The 26,239-nt window shown below is 44.0% G+C and overlaps 1 protein-coding gene across 33 annotated transcripts in view; it reads left to right on the top strand.

The window, feature by feature from the left end:
- The window catches only part of EPB41L3 (erythrocyte membrane protein band 4.1 like 3), an 826,134-nt gene that overhangs the window by 481,795 nt on the left and 318,100 nt on the right, over nucleotides 1-26,239 (top strand). For all 33 annotated transcript variants that reach the window (XM_069219822.1, XM_069219821.1, XM_069219820.1 and 30 more), the window contains exon 7: nucleotides 2,566-2,784. In XM_069219822.1, coding sequence (XP_069075923.1) covers nucleotides 2,566-2,784 — 219 coding nt within the window. The remainder of the gene's footprint in view (nucleotides 1-2,565; nucleotides 2,785-26,239) is intronic.

The raw sequence follows: 26,239 nt of genomic DNA, 5'->3' as shown, positions 1-26,239 counted from the left end.
TGTTCAGTACAGGGTGCTTTTACCAGTGCAGCACAAAATTGTGCGCCGATATTTAGATTTAGCTTTAGTTATTAGAGTGATTTCTAGAATATTTTATTCGCTTTATTGTTAATGGGCTTCCCTTGACTTACTCCAATGCTGGACTAGAGCACATATAAGCTTGTTTAGGCAATTGTGCTATTATAGTAGACTTTAATGTCTACTTTATGAATGGCAGCTGTCTTATTCCTATGTGCCTCCCACCAGTTTTGTAGTAATTATGGGTCATTTTTTCACCATTCCCTCTTGTCACCTCCACATTTACAAATAAATTCTATACTTATGTGTGCGGAGATTGTTTGCCAGCAGGACGAAGGTCTCCATACAAGAAAATATAGGAAATGCATAGATCTCCAGCCACAGGTTTGTGAAATCAAGTGGTACTATTTACATGCTCCAAAATATTCCTTTCTTCCTGTGACCTGGAAGCACAAGCAAAACATGTCCACATTCATCCATACCTTTTATTGGCAAGCCTATGTCCTGATGCCTCTTAAATTCTTTGTAGTTGTAGGGCCCTACCATGTATCCACTTTTTCCTCAGGTTTGCTTTATCCACAAATATGAATAGATTTCACAATAGTCCCCTGAGTAAGTGGCAGTTTTTGCATTTTCAGATGTTAACTTAGGTTGGGTTGTCATTCCTATGTGTTAACTGACTTAAACTTCAGTCTCCTGGACATCTTTTAATTCCTAATGGTCAGGTCTTGTCTACCACAAGACTATGGCGGTCATTCTGACCGCGGCGGTCGGCGGTCGCCGCCCGCCAAGCGGTTCCCGCCGAAAGACCGCTCCGCGTGGCTTTCCCGCTGGGCCGGCGGGCGACCGCTAGAAGACCGCCGGCCGGCCCAGCGGGAAAGCCCCTTCAACAATGAAGCCGGCTCCGAATGGAGTTGGCGGAGTTGAAGGGGTGCGACGGGTGCAGTGGCACCCGTCGCGATTTTCAGTGTCTGCAAAGCAGACACTGAAAATCTTTATATGGCCCTGTCAGGGGGCCCCTGCACTGCCCATGCCAGCGGCATGGGCAGTGCAGGGGCCCCCAGGGGCCCCACGACACCCGTTCCCGCCATCCTGTTCCTGGCGGTAATTACCGCCAGGAACAGGATGGCGGGAAGGGGGTCGGAATCCCCATGGCGGATTCCCTGGGCCAGCGGGAAACCGGCGGGAAACCGGCGGGAAAACGGCGGGAAACTGCCGGCTCCCCTTTTCTGACCGCGGCTTTACCGCCGCGGGCAGAATCGCCCAGGAAGCACCGCCAGCCTGTTGGCGGTGCTTCCGCTGCCCTCCGCCCTGGCGGTCATGGACCGCCAGGGTCGGAATGACCCCCTATGTTTGTCCTAGAAAATACCTCAACTAAAAATCTAATAAGTGGGGTTGGGGAAAAACATAGTATTAATGTGTGCACGTGTGAATAATTAAAACATAAATTAATTATCCTTGAGGGTACATTATGCTGAGATAAAAGCTGCAAACCAGAGATTTTAGAATTACCAACAAGTTTCTCCTGAACACTTCTGTTTTCTGACATTCTTCAGGACTTAGGGCCAGAGGTACCAAAGGATTTTACCCATTTTGTGTCTATGGGAAAATGCTTTAGTACATACGGCCCTTAGTAATTACAAGATTTTCTGCTTTGCAGGTTTTTGGTAGACTGCCAATGTCAGTGTTATGTATTACCACTAAGGCTCAAGTTGGGCGGTTAATTTCGTCCCATGCATGAACTTCGGTTTACATACAGGACGGAATTACGAGTTTGGTTTTATTTAACACATCCATTAATTATTGGATGCATTAAATAACCCAACATTCAGGGTCAAACCTGCCATAAGTTAACATGGGAAAACATACCATATTTGCCATATCGTGCAGATTTGTGTGCATTTCTGCTTGTTATTCTGCATGCACTCATAATGAGTGTTATTTATTGCACCAGATAAATAATGTACTTGGTGGTATCATTATATCATTATTTATCAGGGGCGATAAATAATTGCTCGACTTGTACTCAGGCCCTGTGTCCTAGTCTTCAAAGTAGGAAACTTAAAGAGAAAATATAGCCATCAAAGAGGGCGGTGGCTTGCTCCAAAAGTGGTGGCATAGTAGTTAAGGTAGTAGTCCACCTGTTGTAGAATTCCTAAATGTTACTGGAGAAAAAAATAATTGATAATAATAATTGTTGAAATATAAGGCTTCAGTTGGTGCCTTCTGATGGAAATAATACCTTTACACTTTATCAAAGGATTTAAATTGTTCCATGTTTTTGGAATTTTTGGTAAACGTATTAAAAGGAACTATGAAACTATGGTTAACATTTTCAATGCCTTATGGCATAAAATAATGTAAAATGAGTGAAGATGCAATATGTAAAGCAGCAAAAAGCATAATTTTGGTTTCAAACACCTTCAACCAGGGCTTGTCATTAGATAGATGAGTCCTAGCATTTAATGTGTTGTGTTTATGCCGCTGTTCTCAATTCTCAGTGTATGCTATTTAGGATTTAACATTTATTCTATTTCTCTCTCATAGGTACTATCTCTGCCTGCAACTTCGAGATGACATAGTCAGTGGGCGCCTTCCCTGCTCCTTTGTGACAGTAGCTCTCTTGGGAGCTTACTCAGTTCAGTCAGAACTGGGAGACTATGAGACAGATGAATATGGTAGTGATTACGTGAGTGAATTCCATTTTGCACCAAACCAGACTAAAGAACTTGAGGACAAAGTAATTGAGCTACACAAAAGCCACAGGTAAGTTAATTGCGTTTCATAATTGTTAATCATAAAATAGAATTAGGTAGGGCAGCTCTGGCATTTAAGATATTGTTTGAGGGTTTTTCCCAGATGGTGCAGATCAAGTTTGTAAAACATGTGTCAATGAATAGAACAGAAAAAATGCTTGAAAGCTGAATGAAGGCACTTATCAAAAGTTTTATTAAGACCTTGTTGGCTGGGAAAGACTGCCCTCTGGCCATTTTATCAGGGAAAGCAGAGCAAACATAGCGTTCACAGGTGGTGTCTTAATATTAAATTGGAATTTCTTTACCTGTGTTGCTTAATTAGTGGAGCTGGACCTAACCGTACTTCTAGCTGTGCCCCTGGACAGTCATAGGAAAATGACTTGTGCATCTGAAGCAAAGTCCACTCAGTAGAACAATATGTTTTGATGTATTGTATTCCCATTCTGAGTTTGACATTCAAGCTAAAGTTTTTGGAGTCTGATTTTCAAGGATGCACACTTCAAAGCTCTGCTATCACTGTACTGTTTGTGGGTCTGACTGATATGGTGAAGTATATGGTAATGCCTCTTTTTCATGCTGCTTGCGTTTGTTATTAAAATGTGCGTCCCCCTCCCCTTTATTGAATAATCCCGCTCTGGGAGATGGGGTACCTGGGACCTATTAAGGTTTGAGAAGGGGGGCCATGTTCCTCCCTCCCCCTTATTATAAAAAATTGGCCCTGTGAGATGGGGTCCCCTGGGGTTATTAAGCCACTCATCACATCTTCTATGACATCATTGATAATATCATTGCAACATTTGCAATTAAATTATTGACGCGAAAACTGTGGATTATGGGTGCGCGGATTATAGTTACCATAGGGCACAAGTTAAAGTTCCTTGAGTAACAGTAACAATAACTGGTGAATTTCTGTGGTTTTAGAGTTTAAAGTGTTGGTACTGAACATTTCACCTCCTAACATGTTCAATGGCATGTGTAGCTGCAGATACACATGCTGTGCACATCCCGCCATCTAGTGTTGGGCTCGGAGTGTTACAAGTTGTTTTTCTTCGAAGAAGTCTTTTCGAGTCACGAGACCGAGGGACTCCTCCCCTTTCGGCTCCATTGCGCATGGGCGTTGACTCCATCTTAGATTGTTTTCTTTCCGCCATCGGGTTCGGATGTGTTCCTCTTCGCTCCGTGTTTCGGTTCGGAAAGTTAGTTAAATCTCGGAACATTCGACGGTATTGTTTGCGTTCGGTATCGGGTTAGTTAACGCAGATCGACACCGAATTTAGAAGAGCTCCGGTGGCCCTTCGGGGTTTCGATTCCCCGGCGGGCCTGGGTGGCCCGACCACGTGCGTCTTCAAGGCTAATGGAACGGACCCCATTCCGCTTCTGCCCCGAATGCCACATCAAGTATCCTTACACAGATCATCATCTGGTCTGTAATTTGTGTTTGTCTCTCGAACACAAAGAGGATACCTGCGAGGCCTGTCGAGCGTTTCGGTCGAGGAAAACGCAAAGAGACCGGAGAGCAAGAAGACTTCAAATGGCGTTGTCACCGACAGGACACCAAGACGTGGAGGAAGAAGAAACCTTCTCCATCGCGGATTCGGACTCGGACGAGGCCGAAACTGAACAGGCGCTGAAAACCGTGAGTAAAACACCCATGGCCAAAACTCACGGAAAATACATTAAAGCGCAGGGAACGCCACTGCCAGCATGCCATGGCTTAACCCGAAAAGTAGGTGACCGACCATCGGCACCGAAAAAGGGTACACAGGTGTCGAAGTCATCCGACTCCGGTCGAGATACCGGCACAGAACAGGCTCGACACCGAGACACTGGGTCAGAGCAATCTCGACATCGAGAAACCAGCACCGAAAAAGATCGGCACCGAGAGATCGGAACACCAAAAGCCAAAAAAGTGTCTTCGGAGCCGAAAAAGACAATTGAAAAAGTTTGGATACCGAAACATCCGGCTTCGGAGCCGAAACCAAGTTCCTACACTGAGGAGCAAGGACTGTCCTCACAATTGCTAGGACACAAATTTGGGCAGGAACTAGAAGCTGGTGAGCCAAATTACACACAAAGAAGGCTCCACATTCAAAAAGAGACAGGGAAAATAAGAACTCTCCCTCCAATCCGAATGAAAAGGAAACTTGCTTTCCAAGAGAAAGACAAGCAGCCACAAGCAAAGGTGGCAAGACAAGTAACTCCGCCACCATCACCACATCGCTCACCACAGCCATCACCAATGGCCACTCCACCAATGATGCAGTCCCCAACGCGTACAGGGATGAGCCAAGATAATCCTGACGCACGGGATCTTTATGATGCGCCTGTATCAGATAACAGTCCTGACTGCTACCCAGCGAGGCCATCACCACCTGAGGACAGTACTGCTTACACACAGCTGGTGTCCAGAGCAGCCGCATTTCGCAATGTCACCCTGCATGCAGAACCGATTGAAGATGACTTTTTGTTTAATACTCTGTCGTCCACACATAGTCAGTACCAAAGTCTCCCTATGTTGCCGGGAATGTTGAAACACTCCAAACAAGTATTTCAAGAGCCTGTGAAAGGCAGGGCCATTACTCCAAGGGTGGAAAAAAAGTACAAAACACCACCAACAGACCCTGTGTACATCACGCAGCAATTAACACCGGACTCAGTGGTAGTAGGTGCAGCTCGCAAAAGGGCAAACTCACACACATCGGGAGATGCACCACCACCAGACAAGGAAAGTAGCAAGTTCGACGCAGCGGGGAAACGGGTTGCAGCACAAGCAGCGAACCAATGGCGCATTGCCAATTCACAGGCCTTGCTATCAAGATAAGATAGAGCTCATTGGGATGAAACGCAAAACTTCATAGAGCATTTACCTAAAGAGTTCCAGAAGCGTGCACAACAAGTGGTGGAAGAAGGCCAGAGTATCTCTAATAACCTGATACGGTCGGCAATGGATGCAGCAGACACAGCTGCAAGAACAGTAAATACAGCGGTCACCATACGGAGACACGCATGGCTACGCACCTCAGGATTCAATCCAGAAATTCAACAGGCGGTGCTGAATATGCCCTTTAACGGACAGCAGTTGTTTGGGCCGGAAGTGGACACTGCTATCGAGAAACTTAAAAGGGACACAGATACAGCCAAGGCCATGGGCGCACTCTACTCCCCACAGAGCAGAGGCACATTTCGAAAAACACAGTTTAAAGGGGGGTTTCGAGGACAGAGCACAGAACCCTCAACCTCACAAACAAGGCCCACATACCAGAGCCAGTATCAGAGGGGAAGTTTTCAGGGACAATACAGAGGAGGACAGTTCCCTAAAACTAGAGGAAAGTTCCAAAGTCCCAAGACACCGCAAAATAAACAGTGGCTTCATTGTCACAAATCCCCAACACATAACACCAGTGGGAGGGAGACTCACACATTTTTACCAAAACTGGGAGGAAATAACAACAGACACGTGGGTCCTAGCCATTATCCAACATGGTTATTGCATAGAATTCCTACAATTCCCTCCAAATGTCCCACCGAAAACACACAACATGTCCAAACAACACATGGATCTATTACAACTGGAGGTCCAAGCGTTGTTGCAAAAAGATGCAATTGAACTAGTACCAATTCATCAGAAAGGAACGGGTGTTTGCTCCCTGTACTTTCTCATAACCAAAAAAGACAAAACTCTAAGACCCATTTTAGATCTCAGAACCTTAAACATTTACATCAAATCAGATCACTTTCACATGGTGACACTGCAAGACGTGATCCCATTGCTCAAACAACAAGACTACATGACAACATTAGACCTCAAGGATGCGTATTTCCATATACCCATACATCCTTCCCACAGAAAATACTTAAGATTTGTAATCCAAGGAGTACATTACCAGTTCACAGTGTTGTCATTCGGAATAACAACAGCGCCAAGAGTTTTTACAAAATGCCTTGCCGTATTGGCAGCCCATATCAGAAGACAGCAAATACATGTGTTCCCGTACCTAGACGATTGGTTAATCAAAACCAATACGCAAGAACGGTGTTCACAACACACAAAATACGTTATAGAAACCCTTCACAAGTTAGGGTTCTCACTCAACTACAACAAATCACACCTACAGCCGTGTCAAATACAACAGTACTTAGGAGCAACAATCAACACAAAAAAAGGGATTGCCACTCCAAGCCCACAAAGGGTACAAGCATTCCAAAACGTAATACAGGCCATGCATCCAAACCAAAGGTTCCAGGTAAAATTAGTAATGAAGTTACTAGGCATGATGTTCTCATGCATAGCCATTGTCCCAAACGCAAGATTACACATGCGGCCCTTACACCAGTGCCTAGCGTCACAATGGTCACAACCACAGGGTCAACTTCAAGATCTAGTGTTGATAGACCGCCAAACATATACCTCGCTTCATTGGTGGAATACTATAAATTTAAACAAAGGGCGGCCTTTCCAAGACCCAGTGCCTCAATATGTGATCACAACGGATGCTTCCATGGTAGGGTGGGGAGCACACCTCAACCAACACAGCATTCAAGGACAATGGGACACTCAGCAGAGACAGCTTCATATAAATCACTTAGAACTACTAGCAGTATTTCTAGTGTTGAAAGCATTTCAACCACTAATATCCCACAAACACATTCTTGTCAAAACAGACAACATGACAACAATGTATTATCTGAACAAACAAGGAGGGACACACTCAACACAATTGTGTCTCTTATATCAAAAGATATGGCATTGGGCGATTCACAACCACATTCGCATAATAGCGCAGTTCATACCAGGGATTCAAAATCAGTTAGCCGACAATCTCTCTCAGGATCACCAACAGATCCACAAATGGGAAATTCATTCCCAAATACTAAAATCTTACTTCCAAAGATGGGGAACACCGCAAATAGACCTATTTGCAACAAAAGACAACGCAAAATGCCAAAACTTCGCATCCAGGTACCCACAAGCTCAATCTTAAGGCAATGCGTTATGGATGAGTTGGTCAGGGATATTTGCTTACGCTTTTCCCCCTCTCCCACTCCTTCCGTATCTAGTAAACAAATTGAGTCAAAACAAACTCAAACTCATACTAATAGCACCAACTTGGGCACGACAACCTTGGTACACGACACTACTAGACCTGTCAGTAGTGCCTCATATCAAACTGCCAAACAGACCAGATCTGTTAACTCAACACAAACAACAGATCAGACACCCGAATCCAGCATCGCTCAATCTAGCAATTTGGCTCCTGAAATCTTAGAATTCGGACACCTAGACCTTACACAAGAATGTATGGAGGTCATAAAACAAGCTAGAAAACCAACCACAAGACATTGCTACGCAAATAAGTGGAAAAGATTTGTTTATTACTGCCATAATAATCAAATTCAACCATTACACGCATCTGCAAAAAACATCGTAAGCTACCTACTACACTTACAAAAGTCCAAATTAGCTTTTTCATCCATTAAAATACATCTGACTGCAATTTCAGCTTATCTGCAAATTACGCACTCAACTTCATTATTCAGAATCCCAGTCATAAAAGCATTTATGGAAGGTCTGAAAAGGATTATTCCACCAAAAACAACACCAGTTCCTTTGTGGAACCTTAACATCGTATTAACACGACTCATGGGTCCACCATTTGAACCCATGCACTCATGTGAGATACAGTACTTAACATGGAAAGTAGCCTTTCTAATAGCTATCACATCTCTCAGAAGAGTAAGTGAAATACAAACATTTACCATACAAGAACCCTTTATACAAATACACAAACATAAAGTGGTTCTACGCACAAATCCAAAATTCTTACCTAAAGTCATTTCACCTTTCCACTTAAATCAAACAGTAGAACTCCCAGTGTTCTTACCAGAACCAGATTCTGTAGCTGAGAGAGCATTACATACATTATACATCAAAAGGGCACTAATGTACTACATTGATAGAACCAAACAAATTTGCAAAACAAAACAATTGTTTGTTGCTTTCCAAAAACCTCAAACAGGGAATCCAATATCCAAACAAGGCATTGCCAGATGGATAGTTAAATGTATTCAAACCTGTTATATAAAAGCAAAAAGAGAACTGCCTATTACACCAAAGGCACACTCCACTAGAAAGAAAGGTGCCACAATGGCTTTTCTAGGAAACATTCCAATGACTGAAATATGTAAGGCAGCCACATGGTCTACGCCTCATACATTTACCAAGCATTACTGCGTGGATGTGTTAACAACACAACAAGCCACAGTAGGACAAGCAGTATTAAGAACATTATTTCAAGCAACTTCAACCCCTACAGGCTAAACCACCGCTTTTGGGGAGGTAACTGCTTACTAGTCTATGCACAGCATGTGTATCTGCAGCTACACATGCCATCGAACAGAAAATGTCACTTACCCAGTGTACATCTGTTCGTGGCATGAGACGCTGCAGATTCACATGCGCCCTCCCACCTCCCCGGGAGTCTGTAGCCGTTCGAAGTTGACAAAAAATTAAACTTGTACATTTGTAAATCTGTAAATATATCACTTTTAGTCACATTATGTACATACATACTTACTCCATTGCATGGGCACTATTACTATATACACAACTCCTACCTCACCCTCTGCGGGGAAAACAATCTAAGATGGAGTCGACGCCCATGCGCAATGGAGCCGAAAGGGGAGGAGTCCCTCGGTCTCGTGACTTGAAAAGACTTCTTCGAAGAAAAACAACTTGTAACACTCCGAGCCCAACACTAGATGGCGGGATGTGCACAGCATGTGAATCTGCAGCGTCTCATGCCACGAACAGATGTACACTGGGTAAGTGACATTTTCCGTATATATATATATATATATATATATATATATATATATATGTTCGGTGGCATGTGCAGATACACATGCTGTGCACATCCTGCCATCTAGTGTTGGGCTCGGAATGTTACAAGTTGTTTTTCTTCGAAAAGGTATTTTTTCGAGTCACGGTATTGAGTAACTCTTCCTCTCGGTGATAGTGCACAGGGGCTTTGACTCCTTTGTTAGATTATTTTCCGTCCTCCGTCGGGTTCGGACGTGTTCCCTCTTACTCCGAGACTCTTGAATCGGAAACTTTATATTTGCTTTATTATACTGTCGGTATTATTTCGACTGTGTTTACATCTGCAATTGATCCGATATTACCGTCGGATCAAGAAAATGCCATTTTGGGCGCCTGCGCCCTTCTTGGGCCTGTTCAGGCCTACCACGCCATAGCCTGATGGCATCTGACTCCATTCCGATTCTGTCCCCGATGCCACGCAAAATTCCCTTACACTGACCAGCACGTGGTTTGTAATCTTTGCCTTTCTCCTGAACATCGAGAAGATGATTGTGAAGCTTGTCGGTCATTTCAGTCGAAAAAGACACTGTGTGACCGAGGAGCAAGAAGACTCGAAATGGCATCGAAATATACAGAGTCCACGACACCTTAGAGGAGGAGCAGGCACAAATGGTTGTTTCGATTCAGGATTCTAACTCCGAACCAGAATCAGAAGAAGACAGCCAACCTATCACAGTGGTTCAGCATGTGAGTACACCTGCCCCTACACCCACTTCCAAAACATCTACCAAGGCCTTGGGTGCATCACTGCTGGAAAGCCATAGTCCCACCTGAAAGAAATTTGTTGGCGACCAGCCCTCGGGTTCGGCGCTGAAAAAGGCCAAGTCACCCCATCAACAGGCCATGCCTGTTTCAGTGCCGGAGTTGAGCAAAAAGATAAGAAGCTCCACCTCCGAACCGGGCCGACACCTACATTCTTCGGAGTCGATAATACAGCGTCCGGCTTCTGAGCTGAACCTTTGGCTCTTATCTTCTGGACCGAAAAAGCTTAGCCCCGTTTCAGAGCCGAAAACACCCTTCTACACAGAAGAGACATGACTTTCGAGCCATCTAAAGCATATGCCCAAGACAACTAGTGAACAATCCTCTAAGGACACAAAAACATCAGAATATCAAACAGAGGAATCTGATATCCAACCAGTTTTGGAGGTTATGGACAGTAAACAGAGAATAATACATATCCACAAAGAAACAGGGAAAATGATTGCTTCTCCACCTCCGGAGACCAAAAGGAAGCTGGCATTTCAAGAGACTTTTGACACTGCTCCACCACCAGCAAAACATTTTAAAAGAAAGGAGAAGCCACTACCTCTCCATCTTTCTCCACCACATTCGCCACAGCTTTCCTTTTCTCCACCACCTACTACCCCACCACCACTACCTTCACTATCACACGCCCCCACTTACAGGAAGATACAGTGAACCCTTGGGACTTGTAGGACTCGGACCCTATACCGTCCAATGATTCCGATCTTTAGCCTACTAAACCTTCACCACCAGAGGATAGTACAGTTTACACACAAGTCATATCTAGGGCAGCTGCATACCATGGGGTTCAAATGCATGCAGAACCCTTGGAAGAGGATTTTCTTTTCAATACATTATCCTCTACCCATTCACTCTGCCAGTGCTTACCAATGCTGCTTGGTATGCTTAGACACACAGACGATATATGTAAAGAATCAGTCAAAGCTAGGGTTCTAACCCCAAGAATTGACAAAAGAATATACGCCTGCACCAACAGACCCAGTCTACATTACCCAACAACTGCCACCAGATTCCATTGTGGTCAGTGCAGCCAGGAAAATTGCTAACCCCCTGACAAGGAAAGTAGGAAGTTTGATGCTGCGGGTAAAAGGGTAGCTACATAAGCAGCTACCCAATGGCATATTGCCAATTCCAAAGCCCTGTTAGCAAGGTATGACAGGGCACACTGGGATGAAATGCAAGACTTCTTGAAGTATCTACCCAAGGAGCACCAAACGAGAGTGCAGCAAATTGTTGAAGAGGGACAGGGTATTACTAATAACCAGATTAGATCTGCCCTAGACGCAGCTGACACTCCAGCTAGAAGTATCAACACTAGCGTAACAATCTGACGACATCCATGGCTAAGGTCCTCCAGTTTTAAACCCGAAATATAGCAGGCAGTGCTTAACATGCTTTTCGATAAACAGCATCTATTCGGACCGGAAGTAGATACTACTATCGAGAAACTCCAAAAGGATTCTTACACTGCAAAAGCCATGGGAGCCCTATATACCACACCTTTTCGGGGTTCCTTTTGAAAACAACAGTTTAGGGGAGGCTTCAAACCTCAAACTACAATCCCAAACAAACTCAGCAATATTATTCAAGAGGGTCATTTAGAGGCTTTTACAAGGGCAAAACATTAGAGCCGGAGGAAAGTTTAATGCCTCAAAAAGTGCTACAACACCCACAAAACAATAACTTCCTCAACATCCCACAATCCCACACGTCTCCTGTGGGAGGAAGACTGCAATAACTCCTCACTGGCAAAGCATCACAACAGATCAGTGGGTACTTTCAATTATCTGCAATGGTTATTGCCTAGAACTCATTTCTACTCCACCAAATATTCACCCTTGTTCTCACAGACACTCTCCAAAACACACTGTTCTACTAAAACAAGAGGTACAATCTCTATTACTAAAAGGGGCAACAGAAATGGTTCCAACCTCACAGCAAGGAACAGGAGTATATTCACTATATTTCCTTATACCAAAAAAGGATGGTACTCTCAGACCCATCTTGGATCTCAGACCTCTAAATCTTTACATCCTGTCAGAACATTTTCAAATGGTAATTCTACAGAATGTAATTCCCCTACTACAGAAACACAATTACATAACTGCATTAGATCTCAAGGACGCCCACTTCCACATTCCCATACATCCAGCTCACCGCAAATACTTAAGGTTCGTAATATCAGGCAAGCACTACCAATTCAAAGTACTTTCCTTCGGCTTAACAACAGTTCCAAGGGTTTTCACAAAATGTCTAGCTGTAGCATCAGCTCACCTGAGAAGACAACACATACACGTCTTTCCTTATCTAGACGATTGGCTAATAAAATCCAGCAATATTCTACAGTGTAGACAACACACTCAATGCATAATAGATACCCTACACACATTAGGGTTCACAATCAATTACCACAAATCTCATCTTCAACCAGCACAGGTTCAACCTTACCTAGGTGCAATTCGCAATACTCAAAAAGCATTAGCCTACCCAAATCCACAGAGGATACAGGCTTTTCAATACCTCATATCACAAATCCAGGTCAATCAAACTTACACTGTAAGATTTATCATGAAACTATTGGGAATAATGGCATCATGCATGGCAGTAGTACTGCATGCAAGACTAAACATGAGACCACTGCAACAGTGTCTCTCACACTAATAATCTCAGGCACAAGGTCAGTTACAGGATCTAGTGTTGTTAGATTGCCAAACCTACAAATCTCTGCAATGGTGGAATCACAACAACTTAACAAAAGGGTGGCCATTTCAGGACCCAGTGCCACTGACCATATTCACAACAGATGTGTCAATGACAGTTTGGGAAGCTCATCTCAACAACCTAATCGTACAAGGTGAATAGGACTCATCATAATTAACTTAACAGATAAACCATTTAGAAATGTTAGCTGTGTTCTTGGCCCTCAAACATTTAAACCTGAGATCACCCACAAGACAATCTTAATAAGAACAGACAGCATGGCAACAATGTATTATCTGAAAAAACAAGGGGGTGCACATTCATCCCAATTGTCCCTTCTAGCTCAAACAATATGGAAATGGGCAATTCACAATCAAATTTACTTACTAGCGGAATACATCCCAGGAATACACCACCAGTTAGCAGACCTACAAAGCAGGCGCAGCAACAAATGCACGAGCACCCACAGGTACTTCAACATTACTTTCAAATGTGGGGAACATAAGACATAGACCTTTTTGCAACAAGCGTAAATGCAAAATGCCAAAACTTCTCATCCAGACACCCACACCCTCAGTCCAAGGGCAATGCTCTATGGATCAACTGGTCAGGGATATTTGCTTACGCTTTTCCCCCTCTCCCGTTAATTCCATTTCTGGTCTACAAAATGCATCACACCTCTCTCACCATGATACTCATATCTCCCACATGGGCACACCAACACTGGTACACAACACTCCTGGATCTGTCAGCAGTGCCCTATCACAAACTTCCAAACAGACCAGCTCTGTTAACACAGAACACAGGTCAAATCAGGCATCCCAATCCCAGTGTGCTCAACTTAGCGATTTGGCTCCTGAAGTCCTAGAACTTGGATATTTACAACTTCCATTAGAATGTATGGACGTTCTAAAACAAGCATGTAAACCAACAACAAGACAATGCTATGCAAATAAGTGGAAACAGTTTGTATACTACTGACAACCTGAAAATATAGATCCACTTAAAGCATCAGTACAAGATATTGTGTTCTATTTGCTTTATTTGCAAAAAGCAAACTTAACTTTTTCCTATATTAAAATTCATCTAATAGCCATTTCAGCATACCTACAAACCATACAACATACTTCTCTCTTTAGATTTCCTATCATAAAAGCTTTTATGGAAGGACTTAAACGCATTATTCCACCCAGAACTCCACCAGTTCCTGCATGCAATCTTAATATTGTACTCACAAGACTAATGGGACCACCATTCGAACCCATGCATTCCTGTGATATTCAATTTCTCACAAGGAAAGTTGCTTTATTAATAGCAATTACTTCATTAAGAAGAGTGAGTGAAATTCAGGCATTTACTCTAGAGGAACCGTTTTTCCAAGTACACAAACACAAAAGTTGTACTTAGGACAAACCCAAAATTTCTACTGAAAGTAGTTTCACCTTTTCACATTAATCAGTCAGTGGAATTGCCAGTCTTCTTTCCACAGCCAGACTCTACTGCTGAAAGAGCTCTACACACTCTTGACCTTAAAAGAGCTCTAATATACTACGTCGACAGAACAAAAGATTTTAGAAAAACTAAACAGCTTTTTGTTGCTTTCCAACAATCACATAAAGGTAATCCCATTTCAAAACGAGGATTAGCTAGATAGATTGCAAGATGTATTGAACATGTTACATTGAAGCTAAAAAGGCAACTATTAATAACTCCTAAAGCACATTCGACTAGGAAAAAGGGTGCCTCTATGGCATTCTTAAGGAACATACCAATGGCAGACATATGCAAAGCTGCCACATGGTCCACACCACATACATTCACAAAGCATTACTGTGTGGATGTTTTATCAAAACAACAAGCCAGTGTTGGACAAGCAGTGCTAAAAACACTATTTCAGACCACTTCAACCCCTACAGGCTAGCCACCGCTTTATTGGGAGGAGAACTGCTTTTTAGTCTATGCACAGCATGTGTATCTGCAGCTACACATGCCACCGAACGGAAAATGTCACTTACCCAGTGTACATCTGTTCGTGACATGTAGTGCTGCAGATTCACATGCGCCCTCCCTCCTCACCGGGAGCCTGTAGTTATTGCAGTACTCATTTGTACATATGTATATATATTTATATTTGCCTGGACATCTTATTTACTTAATACATGTAGTTGTACATACACATTCTTTCACTCTATCTCTCCTTCCTATACCCTTCTGCAGGAAAACAATCTAACAAAGTAGTTGATGCCCATGCGCACTTTCACCGAGAGGAGGAGTCACTCGATACCGTGACTTGAAAAAATACTTCTTCAAAGAAAAACAACTTGTAACATGTGAATCTGCAGCACTATATGCCACAAACAGATGTACAGTGGTTAAGTGACATTTTCCATATGTTTTTACTACGCATATAAACATAAAATGTATTGATAATTACTTAGTTCGATGGCATCTGTCGCTGTAGATACGCATGTTCTGCAATAGCTCGCCATCTGGTGTTGGGCCGGAGTGTTACAAGTTGTTTTTCTTCGAAGAAGTCTTTCGAGTCACGGGACCGAGTGACTCCTCCTTTTGTCTCCATTGCGCATGGGCGTCGACTCCATCTTCGATTGTTTTTTTTCCGCCATCGGGTTCGGACGTGTTCCTGTCGCTCCGAGTTTCGGAACGGAAAATTAGCTAATTTCGGAAGATTTTCGTCGGTATTGTTGCGTTCGGGATCGGCGTACTTAGATTCCACACCGCATCGAAGATCGAAGAGCTCCGGTGCCCTTCGGGGTAGTTTTTCGATCCTCCGTCGGGGCCTGGTCGGCCCGACCGCGTGCTGAAGAACGCCGATGGAACGGACCCCGTTCCGTTTCTGCCCCAAATGCCACAATAAATACCCCTACACAGACCAACACTTGGTCTGCAACCTGTGCCCGTCACCTGAGCACAGCGAAGACACCTGCGAGGCCTGTCGTGCGTTCCGGTCCCGAAAAACACTCCGAGACCGTCGAGCCAGAAGACTTCAGATGGCGTCCGCACCGACAGCCCAACGGGAGTTCGAGGAACAGGAAGAGGAAGGTACCTTCTCGATCCAAGACTCAGACTCCGAAGGATTCGACGATACACAAACCGTGAGTAAGACGTCGAAAACCACACAGAGAAACATTTACAAGGCCCAGGGGACGCCACTGCCATCCGGCCATGGCTCCACCCATAAATTCGGTGACCGACCGTCGGCACCGAAAAAGGCCCAAACAGTGCCGAGATCGTCCGACTCCGGTCGAGACACCGGCACGCAGCCTTCTCGGGACCGAGAAAGTGCTGGAGACAAGCCTCGACACCGAGATGCCGGTGTGGACACGGCTCGACGCCGAGACAGCGGCACTGAAACAGATCGACGCCGAGAGGTTTCGGCCCCGAAAAAGAAAAAAGTCACCTCGGAGCCGAAAAAACACGCAGACAGGGTTTCGATGCCGAAACAAACTGCAGGCGACCCAGCTTCAGGCTCTTATACAGAAGAGCACTCGCTAACCTCCCAAATGCAGAAGCATAGGTTTGAGGAAGAGCTACAAGCAACTGATGTGGACCATACGCAAAAGCGTATCTTCATACAGCAGGGGACAGGAAAAATAAGCACCCTTCCCCCCATTAGGAGAAAGAGAAGGTTGGAGTTCCAGACTGAACAGACACCACAACCAAAAGTGGTGAAAAGAGTTACCCCACCACCCTCTCCTCCGCCCGTGATTAACGTCTCACCAGCACAAACTCCATCACACTCCCCAGCTCACACCACCATGAGCCAGGGTGACCAAGATCAGGACGCATGGGACCTATACGACGCCCCAGTGTCAGATAACAGTCCGGAGGCATACCCTACGAAGCCATCTCCACCAGAAGACAGCACCGCGTATTCTCAAGTGGTGGCTAGAGCAGCACAATTTCACAACGTAAGCCTCCACTCAGAACAGGTCGAGGATGATTTTTTATTCAACACACTCTCCTCCACCCACAGCTCATACCAAAGCCTGCCTATGCTCCCTGGTATGCTCCGGCACGCAAAAGACATCTTTAAGGAGCCGGTCAAAAGTAGGGCAATCACACCAAGGGTGGAAAAAAAGTATAAGGCGCCTCCTACAGACCCGGTTTTCATCACTACACAGCTGCCACCAGACTCTGTCGTTGTAGGAGCAGCTAGGAAAAGGGCCAACTCTCACACATCTGGAGATGCACCACCCCCAGATAAAGAAAGCCGCAAGTTCGATGCAGCTGGTAAAAGAGTCGCAGCACAAGCTGCAAACCAGTGGCGCATCGCGAACTCCCAGGCACTACTTGCGCGCTATGACAGAGCCCACTGGGACGAGATGCAACATCTCATTGAACATCTGCCCAAGGACTTACAAAATAGGGCAAAACAAGTGGTTGAGGAGGGACAGGCCATTTCCAACAACCAGATCCGCTCCTCCATGGACGCTGCAGATACAGCTGCACGGACAATTAATACATCTGTAACTATCAGAAGGCATGCATGGCTCCGAACGTCTGGATTTAAACCAGAGATTCAACAAGCAGTTCTCAATATGCCTTTTAATGAAAAAGAACTGTTCGGTCCAGAAGTGGACACAGCGATTGAGAAACTCAAAAAAGATACGGACACTGCCAAAGCCATGGGTGCACTCTACTCCCCGCAGAGCAGAGGGAATTACAGCACATTCCGTAAAACGCCCTTTCGAGGGGGGTTTCGGGGTCAAAGCACACAAGCCAGCACCTCACAAGCCACACCGTCCAGTTACCAGGGACAGTATAGAGGAGGTTTTCGGGGACAATATAGAGGAGGGCAATTCCCTAGAAATAGAGGAAGATTTCAAAGCCCCAAAACCCCTGCTACTAAACAGTGACTCACATGTCACTCACCCCCTCCACACAACACCAGTGGGGGGAAGAATAGGTCATTATTACAAAGCATGGGAGGAAATCACTACGGACACTTGGGTTCTAGCAATTATCCAACATGGTTATTGCATAGAATTTCTACAATTCCCTCCAAACATACCACCAAAAGCACAAAATTTAACAACACACCATTCCAATCTCCTGGAGATAGAAGTGCAGGCACTATTGCAAAAGAATGCAATCGAATTAGTGCCAAACACACAAATAAACACAGGAGTTTACTCACTGTACTTTCTGATACCAAAGAAGGACAAAACGCTAAGACCAATCCTAGACCTCAGAGTAGTGAACACTTTCATCAAATCAGACCACTTCCACATGGTCACACTACAAGAAGTATTGCCATTGCTAAAACTACACGACTACATGGCAACTTTAGACCTCAAGGATGCTTATTTCCATATACCAATACACCCATCGCACAGGAAATACCTAAGGTTTGTATTCAAAGGAATACATTACCAATTCAAGGTACTGCCTTTCGGATTAACAACCGCACCAAGAGTCTTTACCAAATGTCTAGCGGTAGTCGCTGCACACATAAGAAGGCATCAAATACATGTGTTCCCATATTTGGACGACTGGCTAATCAAGGCCCATTCGTTCATACAGTGCTCAAATCACACAAATCAGATCATACAAACCCTCTTCAAACTCGGGTTCACCGTCAACTTTACAAAATCCAACATTCTGCCGCGCAAGGTACAACAATACCTAGGAGCCATAATAGACACATCAAAGGGAGTAGCCACTCCAAGTCCACAAAGAATTCTAAATTTCAACACCATCATACAACGCATGTATCCAACACAAAAGATACAGGCAAAGATGGTATTACAACTCCTAGGCATGATGTCTTCATGCATAGCCATTGTCCCAAACGCAAGACTGCACATGAGGCCCTTACAACAATGCCTAGCATCACAGTGGTCTCAAGCACAGGGTCACCTTCTAGATCTGGTGTTAATAGACCGCCAAACTTACCTCTCGCTTCTGTGGTGGAACAACATAAATTTAAACAAGGGGCGGCCTTTCCAAGACCCAGTGCCACAATACGTAATAACAACAGATGCTTCCATGACAGGGTGGGGAGCACACCTCGATCAACACAGCATACAAGGACAATGGAACGTACATCAAACAAAACTGCATATCAATCACCTAGAACTTCTAGCAGTTTTTCAAGCACTAAAAGCTTTCCAACCAATAATAGTTCACAAATACATTCTCGTCAAAACAGACAACATGACAACAATGTATTATCTAAACAAGCAGGGGGGGACGCACTCCACGCAGTTAAGCCTGCTAGCACAAAAGATTTGGCATTGGGCAATTCACAATCAAATTCGCCTAATAGCACAGTTTATACCAGGGATCCAAAATCAACTCGCAGACAATCTCTCTCGAGATCACCAACAGGTCCACGAATGGGAAATTCACCCCCAAATTCTGAACACTTATTTCAAACTCTGGGGAACACCTCAGATAGACTTGTTTGCGACAAGGGAGAACGCAAAATGCCAAAACTTCGCATCCAGATACCCACACGAACAATCCCAAGGCAATGCCCTATGGATGAACTGGTCAGGGATATTTGCTTACGCTTTTCCTCCTCTCCCTCTCCTTCCTTACCTGGTAAACAAACTCAGTCAAAGCAAACTCAAACTCATATTGATAGCACCAACTTGGGCAAGGCAACCCTGGTACACAACGCTGCTAGACCTATCAGTGGTACCCTGCATCAAATTGCCCAACAGGCCAGATCTGTTGACACAGCACAACCAAAAGATCAGACACCCAGATCCAGCATCGCTGAATCTAGCAATCTGGCTCCTGAAATCCTAGAATTCGGGCACTTACAACTTACCCAAGAATGTATGGAAGTCATAAAACAAGCCAGAAGGCCATCCACCAGGCACTGCTATGCAAGTAAATGGAAGAGGTTTGTTTGCTACTGCCATATTAATCAAATACAACCATTACACACAACTCCAGAACATGTAGTGGGTTACTTGCTTCACTTACAAAAATCTAACCTAGCTTTCTCTTCCATTAAAATACACCTTGCAGCAATATCTGCATACCTGCAGACTACCTATTCAACTTCCCTATATAAGATACCAGTCATTAAAGCATTCATGGAGGGCCTTAGGAGAATTATACCACCAAGAACACCACCTGTTCCTTCATGGAACCTAAATGTTGTCCTAACTAGACTTATGGGTCCACCTTTTGAACCCATGCACTCCTGCGACATACAGTTCCTAACCTGGAAGGTGGCATTTCTCATCGCCATTACTTCCCTAAGAAGAGTAAGCGAGATTCAGGCGTTTACAATACAGGAACCTTTTATACAACTACACAAAAATAAAGTCGTCCTAAGGACCAATCCTAAATTTTTGCCAAAGGTTATTTCACCGTTCCATCTAAATCAAACAGTGGAACTTCCAGTGTTCTTTCCACAGCCAGATACCGTAGCTGAAAGGGCACTACATACATTAGATGTCAAAAGAGCATTGATGTATTACATTGACAGAACAAAAAACATCAGAAAGACTAAACAACTCTTTATTGCATTTCAAAAACCTCATGCAGGAAACCCAATTTCAAAACAAGGTATAGCCAGATGGATAGTTAAATGCATCCAAATCTGCTACCTTAAAGCTAAACGACAGCTGCTCATTACACCAAGGGCACACTCAACCAGAAAGAAAGGTGCTACCATGGCCTTTCTAGGAAACATCCCAATGCAAGAAATATGTAAGGCAGCCACATGGTCTACGCCTCACACATTCACCAAGCACTACTGTGTAGACGTGTTATCCGCACAACAAGCCACAGTAGGTCAAGCCGTATTAAGAACATTATTTCAGACTACTTCCACTCCTACAGGCTGATCCACCGCTTTTTGGGGAAATAACTGCTTACTAGTCTATGCAGAACATGCGTATCTACAGCGACAGATGCCATCGAACTGAAAATGTCACTTACCCAGTGTACATCTGTTCGTGGCATCAGTCGCAGTAGATTCGCATGTGCCCACCCGCCTCCCCGGGAGCCTGTAGCAGTTTGGAAGTTACCTTCAATTATTTATATATGTATCATCTCAACCTTAAATAGGTGCATACTTAGTCACTCCATTGCATGGGCACTATTACTACAATTCAACTCCTACCTCACCCTCTGCGGGGAAAAACAATCGAAGATGGAGTCGACGCCCATGCGCAATGGAGACAAAAGGAGGAGTCACTCGGTCCCGTGACTCGAAAGACTTCTTCGAAGAAAAACAACTTGTAACACTCCGGCCCAACACCAGATGGCGAGCTATTGCAGAACATGCGAATCTACTGCGACTGATGCCACGAACAGATGTACACTGGGTAAGTGACATTTTCATTATGTGGTTCCTGATGGGTGATGGTACTATTATGAGTTAACGTGTGAGAAGATTACAGTGAAAGCCCACTGGGGCCAAACTGTATGTTTAAGTATGTATAAGCAGTGAGTTGACTGGTGACTCGGTTAATGTAATTATGTGAAGACTGTATGTGCGCAATGAATTGTGCCCATAATCTTGGGATTCTTCAAATGCAGAAAGAAAGTTCAAAATGTATATATATAATATGAGCAAGGACCAGCATATTGGCCAGAATTGTTCAGTGATGCTCCCCCCTTTTTGGTCATTCTACATTCTAGACAGTGTGAATTCCCAAAAAGCTTCCTTTATCTTAATGACTGTATCTTTACTCATTATAGTTGGGGAGTGCCATACTTCCTCCATTTTAATAGCTTCACACAAATATTGTATCTTTTTAATCTATGGAGTAAGTACCCTTTCATCTTTAGTGATAAGCTCCACTACAGCATCTCTTTAGGGGAGCAATTCCAATGTGGTCCAGAGGCATACCTAGTACATAAACAATTTCAGGAGGACCACAAGATCTACCTTAGTTGATGCTAGGTCAGCATGTAAAAGTATCAAAGGTGTGCTTACAGGCAAACTAAGCAGTGAACTAATGAAATTATTTTCAGTTTGAACTAAAGATGATACGTCGGCACAACCCCAGACCTCAGCTTTGTAGGTTGCCCCCACCACAGCAGTGGCTCTATAGATTTCAAGCACTTGAGAGACCCCCTCTACTTGATGTGGCCTTGTGTTTCCTTGCTACAGCTGCTGCCTTTTGGTATAGTATAGCTCTACTTTTTTCTATCCAGGGGTTAAGGACAAATTGTCGGCTAATTTCACACCCAGATACTCAAAGTATTTCACTTGTTCCAAGAGCACCCTGTCCACCACCATCATACTGCTTAAGGATCGGTGGGGGTACAGTGCCATAAAGTTTGATTTTGTGGGATTTACCTTGATTTGAAAAAGGATGTAAAATGATTTAGAAGAGATTAGAGGCCAATCGAGGCTCAGGAAAGTAAGAGCGTGTCATCTGCAAACATGAGCACTGGGGTGCTGGTACCGGTAGATTTAAGTATGTCATGTTTGCAGTTGGCCAGCTACTCAACAGTGCCATTATTATAGAAACTAAACAACATAGGGGCAAGCACACATCCCTGCCTCACACCACAGTTTATTGGAATCCTGGACATCAGGTCGCTAGCCGTGTTCTACCTGACCCATGCAAAGGTCTCCGAGTGTAAGACTTCCAAAATTCCTAGAAGGTCACCAAGGATACCATAGTTTTCTAACACCCTCCATAGGCGTTCCCTAGGGAACAGGTCAAAAGTGGCTCTCAGGTCCATAAAGGCCACATCTAGACCGTCCCGCTTCAAGGCAACTTATTTTCAACACATCATCTTGAAGCAAAACATCTGGTCCACAGTAACAACCTTGTTTCTAAATCCCACTTGGCTGTCTGAAAGGACGTGATGGTCTATTATCCTAAACAGGAGTCTTGACAATACCAGTCTGTAAAAGATTTTCTGACTATTATCAATCAAGCTGATTGGTCTATAGCTGGAGTGAGCATCCCGCCTCCCCGTCTTAAAGATTGGAACAATGGTAGCGCCAGGCCAGGATGCCGGGATGTCTTCTCTTTTCATGATGGTGTTGCCCAAGGTGTTTAAGTTCTGAATCCAAATTTCAGCTTGAAATAGAAACAGGTTTCCTGGAATGCATCAGAGCCAGGTGCTTTCTCCCTTTTCACTTGATGTAGAGCCTGAACCATTTCTGCCAGCCCAAATGCTATAATGCCGCTAGTCTCAATCTCACCTTCAAGCTCTATGTGGTCTGGTGTAAGATCCTCATTAGAAGAGGAGGAATCTTTGGGCCACTTGCTATATAATTCCAAAAGGTAGGCAGCCCATACATCTGGTTGTACTACTGCTTCAGGGTAGTTATCAATGACACTATTTCTGTTCGCAATTACTTCCCAGAAGACCTTCATGTCCCTGTTTAAAAGAGATTCTGTGAGGTCATCTCACTTGGCTGCCTCTCATCTGTTTTTACAGTTAACTAGAGTTGCCCCATAACCTCTTCTTGCCACAGTATTATCCCCACAATGTCCTTGTTTAACCTCTGCAAGTACGGCTGATCTAGCAGCTCTACATTCACCCGTGTTCCACCTGGGAGAATTACCATGCGGATGGCCCCTCCTTTGTAAAATGACATTTCAGCTGATCCATCATTTCACAATGAAGGCTTACAAAATTGATCAGTCTTTTATCAAATAACTCATATGGGTCCATTGCTTCCACAAATATTCGGTACATTTGGGACAGGATTTTACCGTTTTCACAGATTAAGGTCCATTTGATGTTCCTCCTATTGTTTATTGTAACAGCCTCAGCTAATAGAGTGTTACATAATAAGTGTGAGTTCATTAAGAGACTGGTGTGAATGTGGGTACATAGTGCATCATGGTGCCTGTCCATCCAAGGGGGCACCTCCATATTGACCATGTGATGCCAGAGTTTAATGTCTACGAAGATATAATCAATAAATTGTTTTTGCATGGACCTCTTTTGAAGGTAGGGTGAGGGGGAAAATCCATGAGGGTACAATTATTAAGAGGCCTCAATCCATGTGCGGCTATCAACTCAGAAAGCTGTTCAGCAAGCTTTGATTGCCTATTGCCTGTGACCGCAACCGCAGAAGACACCACCTGGGATCGATATGCTTCTTCAAACATGACTGGGGATAGGGTCCCTGCCTGCACTGATGTGTTACTGTCACCTGCAGTTATTTTTGTCCAGTTATAATGCAACTGGTCAGTCATAACTGAGAGTCAGTCAGCAGTCGCTGACTGTACATTTACGCAGAGAAAACATATGCAGATGTTTACAATGGCAAGACGTCTGACCTCGCCTAGCATACCTGTAGAAATAACCACAATGAGTATACCTCTATAATCAGTCGAAATTCTTTTGATTTTAGAGAAAAACTACATCCCTTGCCAGATCAACAGTCTGTCAGAGGCTCTGCCTGCTGCTGATGGCACACTATTAGCTGAAAATGAAATGTATCGTGAGCTAAAGACCAGCTCTGTTGCCCACGCCTCCTGGAATAGCACAGTATCGAATTGATCTTTAAAAGAGCCCTATTCAGGATCATTTAGCTTAGTTCTCACCCCTGCTATGATTCAGTATACTAATTTTATGGTGTTCATTCAGTGTGAGTTCCACCCTGAAGTCCGAGCAGGTGAGTCTTTAGGCTCAGTCACTTCTGCCTCAAGAGATAGTTGGGCAGCTACGGATAGTTTCACCACCCCTTTTTCATAATGGGCTTCAACCATAGGAGTAGTCAGAGTTATTAAGGCTGCTAGTTAAGTTTTATACTGTTATTAATGGGTAACGCCCATGCCTTATATACTGGATAATCAATCTACTTCTGAGAGGTCTACTGGATGGGCAAGGGAATCGGGAGCTGGCTGTGGACAAGAGTGTGAGTTAAAACTGCTGCCATTGGTAGTGTCCAGTATGGACTGCGGGAGGTTTAACTTAACCTTATTTGCGACCCTGTGATGGGCCTAAACCTATGCTTCAGTGCTGAAAGTCCTTCGACAAGCTCATGGCTTATGAGCCTAAGGCCAATGTGATCAAATGTGGGGTGTTTGCACGTAAACTGAAAAGCCCCTAGAATGTCCTCACTAATGATTGATCTACAGCCTATAACTTTTCTAATCCAGTGTATGGTTTTATTAATCAGTGAATCCTGTGATTCCCTAGTGCCTACTGCCAGTGTTGGGGCATTGGTCATAAAGATGTGAAAATACTTGATATAGTCCCCATGTAGTCTTGTTCTAGGTTCTTTTGAAGTTGAATTTGAGTTTAACATGTGTGTGAAAACAAGTGTAATTGAAAGTATTTTGTTAGTGTAGGCTTGTTTAAGCTTCCGTTCGCATACTGTGGATATCCAGGTGTTGCAGGCAATATTAGAAGCTGAGGAATATCCCTACTTGTGTGGGAGCTAGCAGATGCAATTTGTTTAGAGTTGTGCACTGCCAGATGTGATGGTGGCCCGACAGATGGAGTAATTTTCCATTGGCTGGATGGTCTGGTGCATTTGAGACAAGGCCTGTCCTTTGTTTGATGAAAGTTGCAATTTAAGTTTACTAAGAAATCCATTAGATTATCCATTTTTATCATTGAGGGTTTTAGACAACCTACCAATGCATTCTCTTAAGCTTACTATCTCGCTTTTTAATGAGCTTAGCTGTGAGTCTGTATTATCCGTACTTGGACCTAGGGTACTGTCTAAAGAAGTGAACTGCTGGCTATGATCAGGTTTGGGTTTGTTGATTGTCCCCAAAGTATTGAACCAATGATTGCATTCAGTGCCAACAGTAGATGGTATGGTACCTTTGTCCCTTGACTGCTCATGTAAAAAACTGTATTGGCTAACCACAGGGGGTACAACTGTTTCGATGTGAACCTCGGCGCTAGTGTAAGCAGTGGTACTAGACACAACTGGCTTTTTGAAGAAGGAGATGATGTACCCCGTATTGCCTTTCCCTGTTTTTTTCCCCTTGGGTTTGGAGCTAAGAGGTCCTCAACCTCTTCGATCAGCATGTTTATTTTATCAAGGGTGCAATTATCTGCTGAATGCCTTGTTTGTTTCCTTGCTCTCCCTAGCTCAGATTATTTGCCTTGCCTTTTACCAGGATGACTGAAAGAGGTTATAGCAGTGTCCCTGCCTCACCTTGGTTCATATCTGTCTCTTCTCAGCCGAATCTGC

This window comes from Pleurodeles waltl, chromosome 2_2 (genome assembly GCF_031143425.1).
Source record: "Pleurodeles waltl isolate 20211129_DDA chromosome 2_2, aPleWal1.hap1.20221129, whole genome shotgun sequence".
NCBI classification, from domain to species: Eukaryota; Metazoa; Chordata; class Amphibia; order Caudata; family Salamandridae; genus Pleurodeles; species Pleurodeles waltl.
This window is presented reverse-complemented; position numbering and strand designations above follow the sequence as displayed.